The 14,891-nt window shown below is 35.0% G+C and overlaps 1 protein-coding gene across 3 annotated transcripts in view; it reads right to left on the reverse strand.

Annotated features, from left to right (window-relative positions):
• NBAS (NBAS subunit of NRZ tethering complex) overlaps positions 1–14,891 on the reverse strand; it is a 177,912-nt gene that overhangs the window by 59,132 nt on the left and 103,889 nt on the right. For all 3 annotated transcript variants that reach the window (XM_027455253.3, XM_027455251.3, XM_027455252.3), the window contains 5 exons: positions 13,035–13,145; positions 9,464–9,714; positions 8,141–8,475; positions 2,220–2,438; positions 1,766–1,968 (listed from right to left, as the gene is read on the reverse strand). In XM_027455253.3, coding sequence (XP_027311054.1) covers positions 1,766–1,968; positions 2,220–2,438; positions 8,141–8,475; positions 9,464–9,714; positions 13,035–13,145 — 1,119 coding nt within the window. The remainder of the gene's footprint in view (positions 1–1,765; positions 1,969–2,219; positions 2,439–8,140; positions 8,476–9,463; positions 9,715–13,034; positions 13,146–14,891) is intronic.

Raw genomic sequence — 14,891 nt, forward strand, 5'->3', positions numbered from 1 at the left:
CATACTAACTTATGTCTAACGTTTTGTGCCAAAAGAATTTTGTGGTCACCATGGCTATGAAAGCTGCCAAATCTCTTACCAAACCACAGGAGGTATTAAAAATGGCAAGCTCAGTTAGGACTGAGTATTAAACACAATGAATAAAAAGCACCTTATTTAACTGAACAGCTTTTCAATAAACATGCTTTTCTTTCCCTCACCTGTGTCCATATTTTCACTATGCTCACACACATGTATTTTTAACAGTTCTATATTCCCAGAGACGTTACATTCTCCCAAATGCAAGTTAAATTAAAATGGTTTCAGTCTCAGACTCGTGAATGAAAGCAACATCCCTTCTGGGCTAGAAGACATTACATACATTAAATAGAGGCTGCTGCTAACCCAACAGGCAGTATGCTCTTCAATACAGAAATCTTCCTTCCTTAAGACATGACAAGTACTGAAGAAACACACCGTGATTATAGTAGTTCTATAGATTCTTTCTCACAAGTGTTAGAATTTAGAAGCCATACTACAAAGAATCATGCAACTAAAAGATCATTGTAGTGAAGTTTATATAAACTCTGAACTCTCTGATAATGAGATTAAGATGGCCACCATCAACTTATTTCATCTTCCTTTGTATCACTCAGGTCTCACCAACATCTCGACACAATTAGTCAAGGATTCGTAACTATAAACTGTATGGAAATTAGTTATTTTGCATTTTCTCCATACTTTTAAAATAAAAGATGACTCAGCTTGCTGTAGTTGTATGAACAGATTGGTTTGGTTTACGTAATACAATGGAAAAGATAAATGCTTAGGTTTTGGAGCTGTGAATTCTAGAAAAAGATAGAAATAAAGCCTTACTTCTGGCAGGGAACGCCTCTGTAATGACACTATCAGCAGCAATAAACAGTAAATGTCAACACTGAAAAAGTTGATCAAATAAATGTCCTTCCTCACATCAGAAATCTGTTTCTGTCCAGGAAGTCAGCTAATTGTGTGTTTTGTTTGCTTTTTAATCATTGCTGCTTTAAAATGCTGCAGGAAGCATAGAACAATTAGACTTAATTTGGGGGTTGGATGTGATACAGAGGGAGGTGGAAGAAGAAGAGAAAAAACTTAAAGAAGTGTTCTTTAAGAGAACAAAGAATTATGGCCTATATATTCATGATTTTAAAGAAACACACATCTCAAAAGCTTGAAAACTATAAAAAAATAAAATAAAATAAAAAATAGAACGTTTCCCGAAATACCCTGGAAAGTTATTCAAAAGATGGAAATTGTACTTATTCCTGTAGAATTAACTGTTGTGGCAACAGCTGTTGCTAGACCTTTGCTGCCCAAATACCTGCAGAAGCATGTACACACTATCTCCAACAAACATGTTTTTAATTCTGTTGTTCTTAAAATGAAAATTATGTCCAATTATAAATTTGCCAAAAAATCAAAAATGTACAAACACACACATAATGGAACAATATTGTAAAGCCAAGATTTAAAATTTAAAAGCACTTTTCAGTGAACAGGATCAGTAATGTTGCTTGTTTTGTTCCAATTGCCCAGGCTTCCCAAACTCAGAGAAATATAACTATCTTATCTGAATAGAAAAATATAGGTCAGCAAGAGCATAAGAACTCAGTTCTTCTCATTGCCATATCTTCTGTAAAATCCAGACATCCAAAGCAAGCAAGTGCTCAATATATATATTATATATTTATTTATTTATTTATTTATTAAAAAAGGAGGAGAGATTCAATGGTTATAGTAGACTTACCTTAGAGTGCATATAATTTTTTTAATAGCACACTGAACAATGTCCTTGGGAGAAAGACCTAGATCTCCAACAGCAACTTGTATCAACTGTTGTATCATATCCAGGGGCTGACCATCTATACACATAGTTACTGCTTGGTCATGGATTTTTTCTCTCTCTGATCTTGACAAATCATATAAATAGCCATACTTCTGTAGTACATCCTGTGAACAGATAATTTTTGAACATGAAACAACGTACTCTTTATTTACAGGTACATTTCATTCAGGGTCTTCATTTCTACCAAGATAATACATATACTACAAAACAAAAAAGACTGATGGAAAAGAATTTTAAAAGACTGGGTCAACAAAAACAAAGCTATAAAACACTAACAAAATATGACAGCAGCTTGATGTGCATCACTGCTAGTTATAGCTACACTCAAAACAAACATGTGATCAGTAACCATTACCTGTTTGCTGTTTTTCAAGTAAGTAATAAAACTATGAGTGAGTGTTTCCAGATGAGCAAGAGATTGCTGCAAGTGATTCAGAGTTTTTTCATAAGCAACAGATGGATTTTCAGCATCTTCCATGTCATTCTCAGAAGGTTTTTTTCTTGATTTCTCAGAAAGATGTTTGACTGCCTTAATAGCCTTCTTAGTCACTTCTATCCTGGTTTCAACTGTCAGCTGAAAAAGATTGCTCAATATTTAATCATTATTATTATCTATATGCTACTATTTGTATTACAGCAGTGCCTAGAGTTCAGGTAGCTCCACTTTCCTACATTATTGTACAAAACTAAATGAGCTATTTTAGGAGAAACAACCATATTTCTTATTAGTCATTTATTCAAAAAAAAAGATCAGTATTCCATGTACTTTCTTCTGTTGTCCTTTCTTTTATTGACATTAAATCTGACTCACAATAGAACATACCAAACTTTCCTTAACAAATAATATTCGTGATTTTTGCAGACTGCCACTTTTTTGTTGGTGGTGTTTTTGTTCTTTGAATTTTGTATTAAGAAAAACCCAAACACAGAAAATTAACTTAAGGTTAGTTTTGTTAGGTTTAGCTTATGGTATGAGATGTATCTCCAAGACTATGATCGTAAGTGAAGATCACTTGGAGGTCTACCAACTTAGGCCATATATATACTTTGATCTGCTTGCACATTTATCGCAGATAACTTCACACTATCTGCCAGTACATGCAACCTACACCACGCTACTACTGCAATGAAGATTGAAAAAAACTTGATAGCTGCACAATCTCTCAAAGGATATTACAGTTTCACAAATTTTAAAAAGTGCAGGCCACAACAGATTGGATGTGAGGGAGACACAAATTCCTTTCAAATCGACTTATTTAAAGCACAAGTTATACAGAACAGCAAGTTACTATTTTGAAAGACCTTTACAATTACATGTTTAAACCAAAACAAGAACGTCTTTTTTTTTTTTTTCTCTTTTTTCCATTAAACTTCCCATAGAGATGAATTTCTGGATACAGAGTTATACATACACTGAATGAAGTCTCCCACCACGCACAAAGGAGTCATTCCTGCGTGTCAGAATGGAACTGAGAACAGAACCCAGGCAATGATTATAGATTTCTAAGCTTCCAGAAACCAAGAGTACTTCAAGAACAGATACAGATAGAAATACTCTTCATACAGACAAGACAAACAGCAGACTGCTGTGTTCTTAACCCAGCAGCCTCACCTGGAAGTCCAAAACAAACTCTGAAATATCATTTTTAAAATTCATATATACTTTGCTAATTTTTAATTTCAAGTACCATTTTAAAGATGCTTCCAATATACTTTCTTTCCTCTGCCCATACCCACAGCATTAGATACTTTAACATCAGCTGTTTTAATTACTGGTATACTGGACGAAAACATGCAAACAACTTTAATTTTCAAGTAAAATTACACAAATAGAAAACAAAGCTTGAATTTGTATGGTATTGAATAAGAAAGAGGCTGATTTACCATAAAAAGAGGAAAATTAAGCTGCTATAAACATTCTTTTTAAGGAAGTCGATTTGATATTTACATCATGAATTAGACTTATCTACTTGTAAAGCCATAGAAAGCTTCACAAAGAATAGCAAGTGGAATGTTTTACAGCTTTTATATATCCATGCATATTACTTTTCGCTAAATATACATGGTGAAAAATGTAGGGGTTGCTCTCATGTTTTAGTGCTGTTGCTGTAAACCACAGCAATTATCTACTGCTATTTAATACTAAAAGCAAAATGGGAGGACATTTTGGGAACAACGAAGGAAATCTTGCCAGTATTAACAGAGTAAATGCAAAGGATATCATAAAATCATATGGTTTGGGTTGGAAGACACCTTAAGGAACATCTAGTTTCAACCTCCCTGCCATGGGCAGGGATACCTTCTACTAGACCAGGTTGCTCAAAACCCCATCAAACCTGACATTAAACATTTGCAATGATGAGGTATCTGTAAGTTCTGTGGCAACCTGTTCCAGTGTTTCACCACCCACATAATGAAGAATTTCTTCTGAAGATGTTACCTAAAACATCCCTCTTTCAGATTACCCCTTGTCCTATGTCTACACATCCTTGTAAAAAGTCCTTCTCTGTCTTTCTAATTAAGCTCCTTTATATATTGAAAAGTTGGAAAACGTTTTAACTGGAACCTTCTCTCATCCAGGCTGAACAATCCCAATTCTCAACACCATTCTTCACAGCAGAGGTGCTCCAGCCCTCCGACTGTTTTTGTGGCCCTTCTCTGGACCTTCTCCAATAGGTCCGTGTCTTTATGTGCTGAGGACCCCAGAACTGGATGTGCTCCTACAAGTGGGATCTCATGAGATCAGGACGGAGAAAGAGAATTACTTCCTTCAACCTGCTGGCCACACTTCTATTTATGCAACCCAGGATACAGTTCAAAAATGAATCATTTCCATTCCCATTAAAAGAAATTAGGTATGATTTTGTTACTTTGAACAAGGTCTCAACATCAGGTTTTACTATAAGCAGGGAAAAGGTGATGCTGTTCATATCACATTAAAATTTAATGACCACAGATGGATTTATGTATCCATTTTGTAAACCTCATAAAAGATTAAAACATTTACCTTTTTCATTTTTCTTCTTCTACTGTATATTCTAATGTTCAAAATGCAATTAAGAGAGATGCAAAAGGCAAACAGTTCAAGTACTCCATCTAACTGTTATATCCTAGAGAACAATGTGAATATACTGCATGTTTGCAAGTCATGAGGCTATCAGTGTATACAGAATAAAGCATTAAAAAAAGAATACAGGTTCTTTCCAAGACCATTTTAATTTTGCTTTCATATTTCCATAGTGCTGAACTGCAGCACTACTATTTAATTTCTCTGATTATTTTATTCTCAAATGTGAATGGCTATCCCTCCGTACTTCTAGTCAGTTCAGTAATGAGATTTGGTGTCACACCCCGTGACAAAAAACAGCTTAGGGGCTAGTTCAATTTTTGTTTGAATGTGAAGTTGAGTTTTCCTTTTAACAAGTTTTTATAGTTTAAAAATATTTTTAATTTTATAGGCCACGTGTGATAAAAAGTACTAAAAAGCTGTTTTCATTTTCAAGTAAAGGAATATCACACACTATTTCAGCTCAACAGATTTCACTCTTTAGGGTGAAAATTCACCACAGAAGCCAGTTTCCTTAAGAATATCTAAGTATTTCTCAATAAAGTATTGTACAAGTAACATTTACTTATGTATGAAGATCCTGACCCTGCCACTCTTACTGCCAGTGATTAACATTCAACTCTGAGATGACAGAAACAGCTTCCCTTCTAATTCCACAGAAACCTGGGATTCCAGCAACATAATCACAGAATGGCTGAGGTAGGAAGACCTCTGGAGGTCATCTGGTCCAACCCATTCCCAAGCACGGACACCCAGGACCAGTTCCTAAAAATCCTACTTCCATTATCTCGCTTTAAGCTTCTCCTCAAGGTCCGCTTAAAAGCAAAAAAAAAAAAAAGAAAAAAGAAAAAAGAAAAAAAAAATGCTGTCTCAGTTCTCAGTGAGATTAGAAATTACTTCATGGTAATCATTATGCTTTTTTTTTTTTTTTTTTCAATCTTTTACCTATATTAAGTATCAATACCTCCATGAAATATGGAAATGTACAAAAGTGTTAGGGGAGTAAGAAACCAATATAGTATGCCCTTGGCCACAGAACTGGGCTGGGAAGAAAGTGCTGATGTAGAGAGTTAAAATAGCGATTACATGACCATCACTGCTTCAAAACAAGATGAAATTTTAAGTAACAACTGCAAACCAAAACACAACTTTTATGTATGAAGCACTTTTCAGATGAAAGTTAGAGAAAAGAGATCTCTCGGAAATATTTTTTCAATAACTACTACAATAATTTTTCATCATACACTTGCACTTGAAAACCATTAACTGAATTTTAAGGAAAGGCTAGTTTAGTTGCAAGCTGGTCAAATAGCTGTTTCATTCCCAAACCCAGTGCATGGTAGATACTAAATCAGCTGATTTGACCAACTTCTTCAAACACTTATTGAGTTTGTTTTATGACTTTGAGTTTCATCCAAAAAGCTGGCAGATTTCCGCTAAAAAGGTTAACTTAGATAGCAACAGCAATAACCTTGAAGGAGCCATCAACAGCTCCTTCCCTTTACTCCTACTCATCTTATGGGACTAGAGAAACTGTATTAGAATCCTAAACAGAAATAAACAAAAAATTTCAAAGCACATGCACAGGGGAGGCTATCCAACCTTTCCCTGCATCATTCATCCACACTAAATGAGAAATTTTCCTGAAAGGTACATTAACAGAAAGAATTTGTAGTCATGAGGAGCAATCACACATGAAGACACTATTACCATCTCATTATAGCACAGTCATCCCCTGGCTACCTCAGTTCAGGGTCATGTCTGGCAACTGAAACCTTGGCATGACCGTCAGTGTTTTCCTGATAGGCATGCAAACCTGAATATTTAGAATCACAAAATATCCCTGTTTGGAAGGGACCCACAAGTTTCATTGAGTCCAACTCCTATGTCTACACAGGATGACCCCAAAATCAAACCACATTTTCAGCAAATGCTTATTGAATGCCAGCAGGCTCAGTGCTATGCTCCCTGGGGAGCCTGTTGCAGTGCCCAACCACTCTCTTCACAGAATTGTAGGGGTTGGAAGGGACCTCCAGACATCATTGGGTCCAACCCCCCTGCAAAAGCAGGTTTGCTACAGCAGGTTGCACAGGTAAGGGGTTCTTCTCTGGGTGAAGAACCTTTTCCTAACACCCAGCCTGACCCTCCCCAGTCACAGCTCCATGCCGTTCCCTCGGGTCCTGTCGCTGTCCCCAAAGACCAGAGCTCAGAGCCTGCCCCTCCGCTCGCCTCGTGAGGGAGCTGCAGGCCGCCATGAGGCCTCTCCTCAACCTGCTCTGCTCTGAGCTGAACAAACCAAGGGACTTAGCTGCTCTTCATATGCCTTCCCCTCTAGACCTTTCACCACCTTTGTTGCCCTCCTTTGAACACACTCTGAGTTTTATGTCCTTGTTTACTTGATACAAAGGATCGAAAACCTAATCACAACAATGGTTCCACTGAAGAGGTGTAAGAGACAGCTGACAGTACTTTATTTCTAACATAACTTTATGTTAGAAATACCTTTACAAACAGATTTCACTGGGCAAAAAGAAACTGTAGATCTGGTAGTATATGCTACAGACACAGAAGTACATCCTTTCAGTAACAGGCTTTCAGCAAGATGGAAATTACAACAGAGTTTATAATTTACATTATTACAGTGCCTAGAAACCATACGCAGTGGCGGAACACCTCTCTGTGGAATATCCTATTCAGAATGCAAAAGCCTGGTAGTAAACAGAAGCCTGCAGCACAGCGAATTTTAGGATCAGCACAAGTGAAATAAACAAACACATAAGAGAAGTATCTTATTCTCTGATGAACCACAATACTGGGACTTTGGGGTGCCATGAAAATCTTTCTGATCCTCAGAGCTAACTCCTTTATATATATATCTATATACTATATACATATAATAGATATGATATATCATATATCTCTATGTTATAAACATAATATATATAGATATATGATACGATATATATGATACGATATATATGATATACGATATATATGATATACGATATAGATATATGATATATAAAATATACATATATTTTATACAGTGACAGATATAAAAAGAAGAGAGAGGTTTATAGGAAGGTAGCTTTACGTATCTTTAAAAATTGTAAAATGAAAACTGCAAATATTTGCTGAGAATTTCTCCCTGACAGTGTATCAACCGTGCTTCACCTGAAGTTTGAGTTTTTTCAAATGCATCTGCTTACCTTTGTGACAGCTTTTGAAGAAAAGGTAATTTCATCAATAAAAGTGATGATATCATCTGGATCAAGTCTATCAAAGTACTTTGAACACACATCATATGCATGTAGCCACTCATCCATAGTTTCTGGTATTTTTTTAATGAGATGGTTATCACCGTTCCAAAAAAGTTTTTGTAACCAGACAGCATAAAGAGAGCTTGGTAACAGCATACCGCCATCTTTTTTAGGAATTTTGGGAGCCAGTTTGGAAATAGATAAGATATTTTGACTCGTAAGTACTGGCTCCAGAGTTCCCAGAGGGTTTTCGTTTTCATCTATTAAGTTTTTGTAATTAAGACCTATTGACAGAAGGAGAAAAAGACAAATGAAATATAAGTTATTCATTATTTTCAATGTTATTTAGTTATTTAAATATAAATCTACTCAAACTCCACATTTCTGTACAATTCAGTCAGAACTAGAAAAACTCTTGCTCCACTTCCATTTTCAATCACGTATATTGACGGACTGGGGAGGAAGACAGGTTTGCATGCAGATAACACCAGGATTTTATGGTGACCTCATATATGAGATCTCTCAGTCCCTGGAACATATTTTGACTTCATATATTGATATATATATACACACACACACAAAAAAAACACAGATTTTCAAATATGCAAGGATATTTTTAGTACGTAGAATCATGAGACCATTTTTTTAAATATAAATCCTATAAAAGCTCATCTTAATAGTATCTTATCAATACTTGACTTTATAAGCAAATTGAAAATGGTATTCAAAGTTTCAAAATACTTTCCAGCAGTTCTCTTTCATATGTATTGTCTAATAATGCAAGAGGAATAAATAATGTATTTCTGTAAAGACAAAAAGTAACATCAAAGAAAAAAATACAAAATAAAATTACCCTCTTTACAAAAATGCTAATATTCTCAAATGACTTAAGACAGTTAATGTTGAACCTGCAGGCTAGAAAATTATGCTTCAGGATGACTATTTTTTCTTAAAAAATCATTATACATCATTGCTAATAATTCTGACTTGCATCACCAACAGAAATCTGTTTTTAATCTATCGTTATAGGCAAAAAAAAATTAACTTAAATTTCCGGTAATACAAAGAGAAGGAACTTCTCTCTTCCTATAACGCACGACTAACCCACCAAATTGCTTGCAGGCATCTGATATGCTCATTGAAAAAAAATAATAAGAAGTGCTTGGCAAGTATAAGTTAGATAAACATAACCATGTCAACACTCATATAACAGAATAATAAATACAGCTAGGAGAAAAAAAAAAAAAAAAAAAAACACATTAACTCTCTTACCTGGTGCAACTGCTTTGAATTTTTTCAGGAGTCGAATGTGAGTTTCAGGTTTCACAGCATGCTTCACAAATTCTGAGCAACCACAATTTTCAAGGAGTGTGAAATAATAAAGCAACCGCTGATGATCTCTACCTTCAATACTTGGGTAAACATATTTAACCATGTGTTCATGTAAAGTTTCAGGACTTGTTTTCAAAGTCTCAAAAAGACCAAGACTTTGTGCTCTTTCTTCTATTTCCAGAGTAGACAATCTGCATTTAGAAAGAATTTTGCTTTAAAGGCGTGGACATGCCATTAATGCCTTTTCAGTTCAACACTTACGGAGACAAAACAATACTTTTCTTTGTTTGAGTAGTAAGGTTCAACTTTGTAAGAGATTCTGAAAGAGCAAATACTTGTTCATAGATAGCTTCTGTTTATGGAGAATTGAAACTAAGGAGTTCTTTCATTTCCTGATCATATTATTTGTTTATTTGGACATGAAGACTAAGGGTGACACACTTAAGACTTTTATGTGTGATTCAAAGCAGCATTTCAAATCTCTAATTATATGTAAAATCTCTAATTATATGTAAAAGTAGACATGTCCAGTGCATGTGTATAGGAATTTTAAGCTTCTGCTTAAAAAACAAAAGCCAACAATAACAAAAAAAAATATGCACACAGCACTTGTGGTTGAGAGATGTTAGAAAAATCTTAAAATCTTACAGCCCAACCTGTTCTCTCATTCTATTACATTTTCTGTAGTAAATGAGGACCTGTGCATTCTTTTAGAGAACATCACTGAAAATTGACTCTTGTCCACCAGTTTATCTATTTGACACTATCACTCTTACTTCACGTTTAATTTGACAGTTATATTATGCTACCTTTCAAATTGTCATCCATAAAAACTTATGAAAATACCAAACATCTCAGGTTGACCTCAGCCAGTCTCACTGCTGAAAGTTTTTTTCTTGACCCTTTTGAAACGAATACATTAGTTCATTCACAGCATGAATTCAGACACTTCCAACAGACTACATAAAAGACAGTTGAATGCAATCACTCCTTTTTTCTCCCTCAACAGAGGTAAAAATGGATGTATATCAATGAAGTCTCATCTTGAGTTTATACATTTCTCAACAGAAATTTTTACCTAAAATCTAAGGAAAGAAGTCACCTAAGGATGAGCATCAAACTGACTCTTCCCCGCATCCAGCCACAGGCCACCTTAGGTAGGTATGTTTCAATTTGAGATTTGATGTCTTCTAACCACACTTGATTTTTTTCTACCTTTACAATTGATTAAATTAGAATTTTGACATCATTTTTCCCTCAGTATATATGCCACAAGTAAGGTAGTGTTTCTTTTTGATATCCAAGTCAAGTAAGTAAGTTTCATTGTTAAAGATGAGTTTCATACAGCAAATACTACAGACAATTTTTTTTTAAATTAATCTCTGATTTCTAAGGGAGAAGTTATTTTTGAGTTATTTTTATGGCTAGAACTGAGCCCACAGGCTAGAAACCTAACCTTGTAAGCTTTAATTTAGGTCTCTAGATTCTAGCTGTTTGCTAAGTGTAATGGTTCTACCGTATTAAGGGAAAAATGTCTGCTACTAATGGAAATAAAATGTCATTCACTCTTAATACTCTTAATGTAAGACAAAACTGACACTTGGAACTGATTTATATCAAGAAAGAGATTGGAAAGCTCTGAATACACTTTCTTTCCATACCATCCAGCCTACAGTTTGAACTTTGAGATGTTAAATTTTAAATCGATAGAGTTTTGCTGTGTGTTTTTTGTTTCTCTTTTGTTTTGCTGAGGGAGTGGGATGGATGCTGGGGAGAGCAAGAAAGGTTCATTATGTTGTTCACCAAGATCATGGAATAGAATCCATGGAAGATAAACATAAAATTTCTTGTTGCTAAAATTATAAAAAGCATTTTATACACTTTGGCAATCAAATTTGACCAGATCCTCCACAAGAAACAATTAAGTTTTCAATTAATTAAGAAACAGTGATTATGTGCAATTTTCATCAAGTTCAAATTCACAGCACAACAGAAAAACATGTTTATTTGTTACCAACTAATCAAAGAAATAGTTAATACAAACCATATAAGTGCTTCTTTTGAACTTCTCTGTACATAAAGTGGCTTATAGAAATAATCTCTTTAACCAAATATGCAGTAAGTCTTAGAATAAACTTCTTTTCATTTCAGAATGAATGCATAATGAGGCATGCATTATTAATGCCATAATCTCAAGAGTAAAACATACTGTAATTGCCATATGCTGTCAATCAACTTTAAAATGAGATTATGATACAACAAAAACATACTCAGCAGCATATTATGCTATTATATATCAATTTTCAAGACTTTTTTGAATTTCATTAGGGAAAAGGTCGTTACTTCATACTTCGGTGATTTCAGAATTCTATGATTACTGACTCACAGAGGACAGAACAAAAAGTGACGGAAAACTGGTGCAAAACACCTTCGGTAGAATTTTAGTCCCAGAGAAGCGATCTGGTTCTTTCATATTCACCCCGGTGTTGCCAGGTTTACACTCCAACTGTCTATTTTGTTTAAAGAACTAATTAATTTAATAGCACCAAAATTTCAAAGATACAACTTCTCTGTTTTCTGAAGAAAACAAAGGAATCACAGAGTGTTATATCACCTTCTCAGACTATGTACCAAAATCTATCAGGCTTTGTTTTTTATACCGCATGGTCTATAAAACATTTTAATGCTTTTTATTTAATAGTTAATGTTAAGAGAGGTAGAAGTACTGCTGCAAGCTACAGCTGCTTTCACAATTTAAAATTTGAAACCAACTAATTTCATCATGTCTGTTAGAACAGTAGATAAGAGCTGCTATATTACACATGGGGCTCTACATCACTGTCACCTGAATGCACTATTCAGGTAAGTAGCTTAGGCTTTCATTAAAAGGGTTTATTTCGCTTTCAATTTGCTAAAAGTTATTGTCTGACTGACAAGATGTCTGAAAAGAAAAAAAAAAAAAAAAAAAGACTTTTGAACCAACTCGGGAATGCAAAAGAAAAGAATCCCCCTTGCCATCAATGCCAAGTCTGATCTGCCACAATCCTGTAGTCTAGAAGAGTTCCAAAGAACTCTTGTAGAAAAGTGCTTCCATAAAACACACACACAAATGAATAACACAACTAAGAAGCTCTAATATAGTTATTTCCTTTGCTACTATTTAGAAGAGAGGTCAATAAATACCAAAGTTTATTTTAAAATAAACAAACATTATCACAAATCACTATCTATTCCAAAGGAGTATAAAGGTAAAGATACTTTGCTATCAAGGACTTGATAGCTGTGGAAACCTAAAAACTGAACCAAAGTCCCAGGATATTTACAAGAACAGTAAGATGCACATGGACTTTTATGCCTGCTTGTAACACATTTTCATGGCTGGTTACAAAAACACCACATGCAAGAAATATGAAAACACAAACCTAAATCTGCCCCCAGTATAATGCCATTCTATCTCAGATTAGGACATATTTCTGTGTAATAGAATCTGATGTCAATTTGCAAAACTTACCCACTGTCAGTGAATAAAAATTCCAGATGGGTCATATAAACTTCCCAAAGGGGGACGTTGTATCGCTGAGCCAAAGAAACAGCAATCTTGTATACATTTTCTTCAAGTGTTCTTGTAGAAAAAAGCCATGAAATAGAACAAGGAAAAATTACACTAAGCCCCTAGAGACAGGACAGTAAGTATTACCATTAGGAGAGCAATGATTTCTTGTTAATCTTATTCTCTTCAACCAAGGACCTAGATTTAATTCACTAGTTTTAAACCACTGTTAAATAAAAATACACAAAGTGTGCCTTGTTGCATTTTCCACGTTCTGTGGTCCATTTAGGGAAAATTTTGAAATCAAATCAAAATACAGAGAAATTTCAAAGACAAATACCTGCTCCACATACACCTTGGTTCTTAGTGACAGTTGGGTTTCTGCTTACCCTTTCTGCTACAGAAAAAAACATAATTTTCCTTTAAGTTACAAAATGATAACCAATGTGAACCAATGCATCACAGCATTTACGTGATGCAGCCCTTATTTAGTGGCAACATCTAAAGTCTTTGGTATGTAGATTGGTATGTAGATACTCAAAGCTTTTCCTAGAAGTTCACAACCAGAAACACTGCTAGTCTTTGGAGGCTGAAAAAAAGTGTGAAGGTGTCCAGCTACACTCTCTAAGTGTCCCACAAACAGTAAAAACTGTTTGTGTTACTGCCCTTTAACAGAACAATCTGTTAAGTGATGAAAGCCTGATGTTAACCTCATATTATTTTCTATTAATCCGCTGAAGTTAGTACAGCTCTAAGATCAGTGCAGAAGAAAGCAAAGAAAGGAGCAGTTCTTGTGCATGGTTCTTAGCCATCTCTCATCTGTGTGCTAGCATGCATTGCTGAAGTACCTGAAAACATGCCTGTACAGTGCTGCTCAGCTGGAATTTTGATGATCACCTCCATGCTCCCACAAACAGGCATTTGGAAAATCAGGGCTGTTCCCCCCCCCCCCCCCCCCCCAGTGTTGTTCTGTTAAACCTCTGTTGTATTATACAAATGCATATGTGCACTCACAATCCTTGTACATATCAGTCAGCTACAAAGCATTACAACCAGAACTGGATTCAATTATAATGACAAGAAATGAGATTGATGTTTCCAGTCATTCATCCTCAGAAGACGTAAAATGAAACAAACAAAAAAAAAAAAAAAAAAAAACAAAGGAGAAGTAAAATGAAGATTCAAGCTAACAGCCTTTAAGTCTCATGCTTGGAAGAGGAAAACAAAATGGAAGACTATAGCTGTTTGAATTCTGCAAAGCACTGGGGAGAAAAAGATACGTCTTAACTAGAAGACCAGAGCATCAAAAGCATACACAGTATTTCAGAGACTAATGACACTATTAAGAGCTACAGTACATTGAAGAGGTTTTATACAGGATATTCTGGTTTAATCTTCTGGAAAGGGACCTATTTCATATGCATCAAAATCGTTCTGACAACCCACTATTCATGAACTAAATTATGGAAACTCCAATTGCACCATAATTGCACAAGTTTTCTAATCCAGATCACTCAGGCACAAAAAAAAAAAAAATCTAACAAAAGTATTTTGGTTCAGTTACATACAACAAGGAAAAAACAGATACTCATTCATTAAAATCAGCTTCCAATAAAAATATTTAAGCAGAAGCGGTGATAGGCTGAAAACATCAGAGTAATCGAGTTGGGGCGGGAGGAGAACTTGACACAAGTAAAAAATAATTTGGAAAGTTTATACACTATGGTTGGCCTAAAGCTGCATGGAACTTCAGCTGATAACTCAGGAATTCCAATTCAGTCTTGCTCTAGTTTCCTTTATTACTTCCCTGACATATTC

This window comes from Anas platyrhynchos, chromosome 3 (genome assembly GCF_047663525.1).
Source record: "Anas platyrhynchos isolate ZD024472 breed Pekin duck chromosome 3, IASCAAS_PekinDuck_T2T, whole genome shotgun sequence".
Lineage (NCBI taxonomy): Eukaryota > Metazoa > Chordata > Aves > Anseriformes > Anatidae > Anas > Anas platyrhynchos.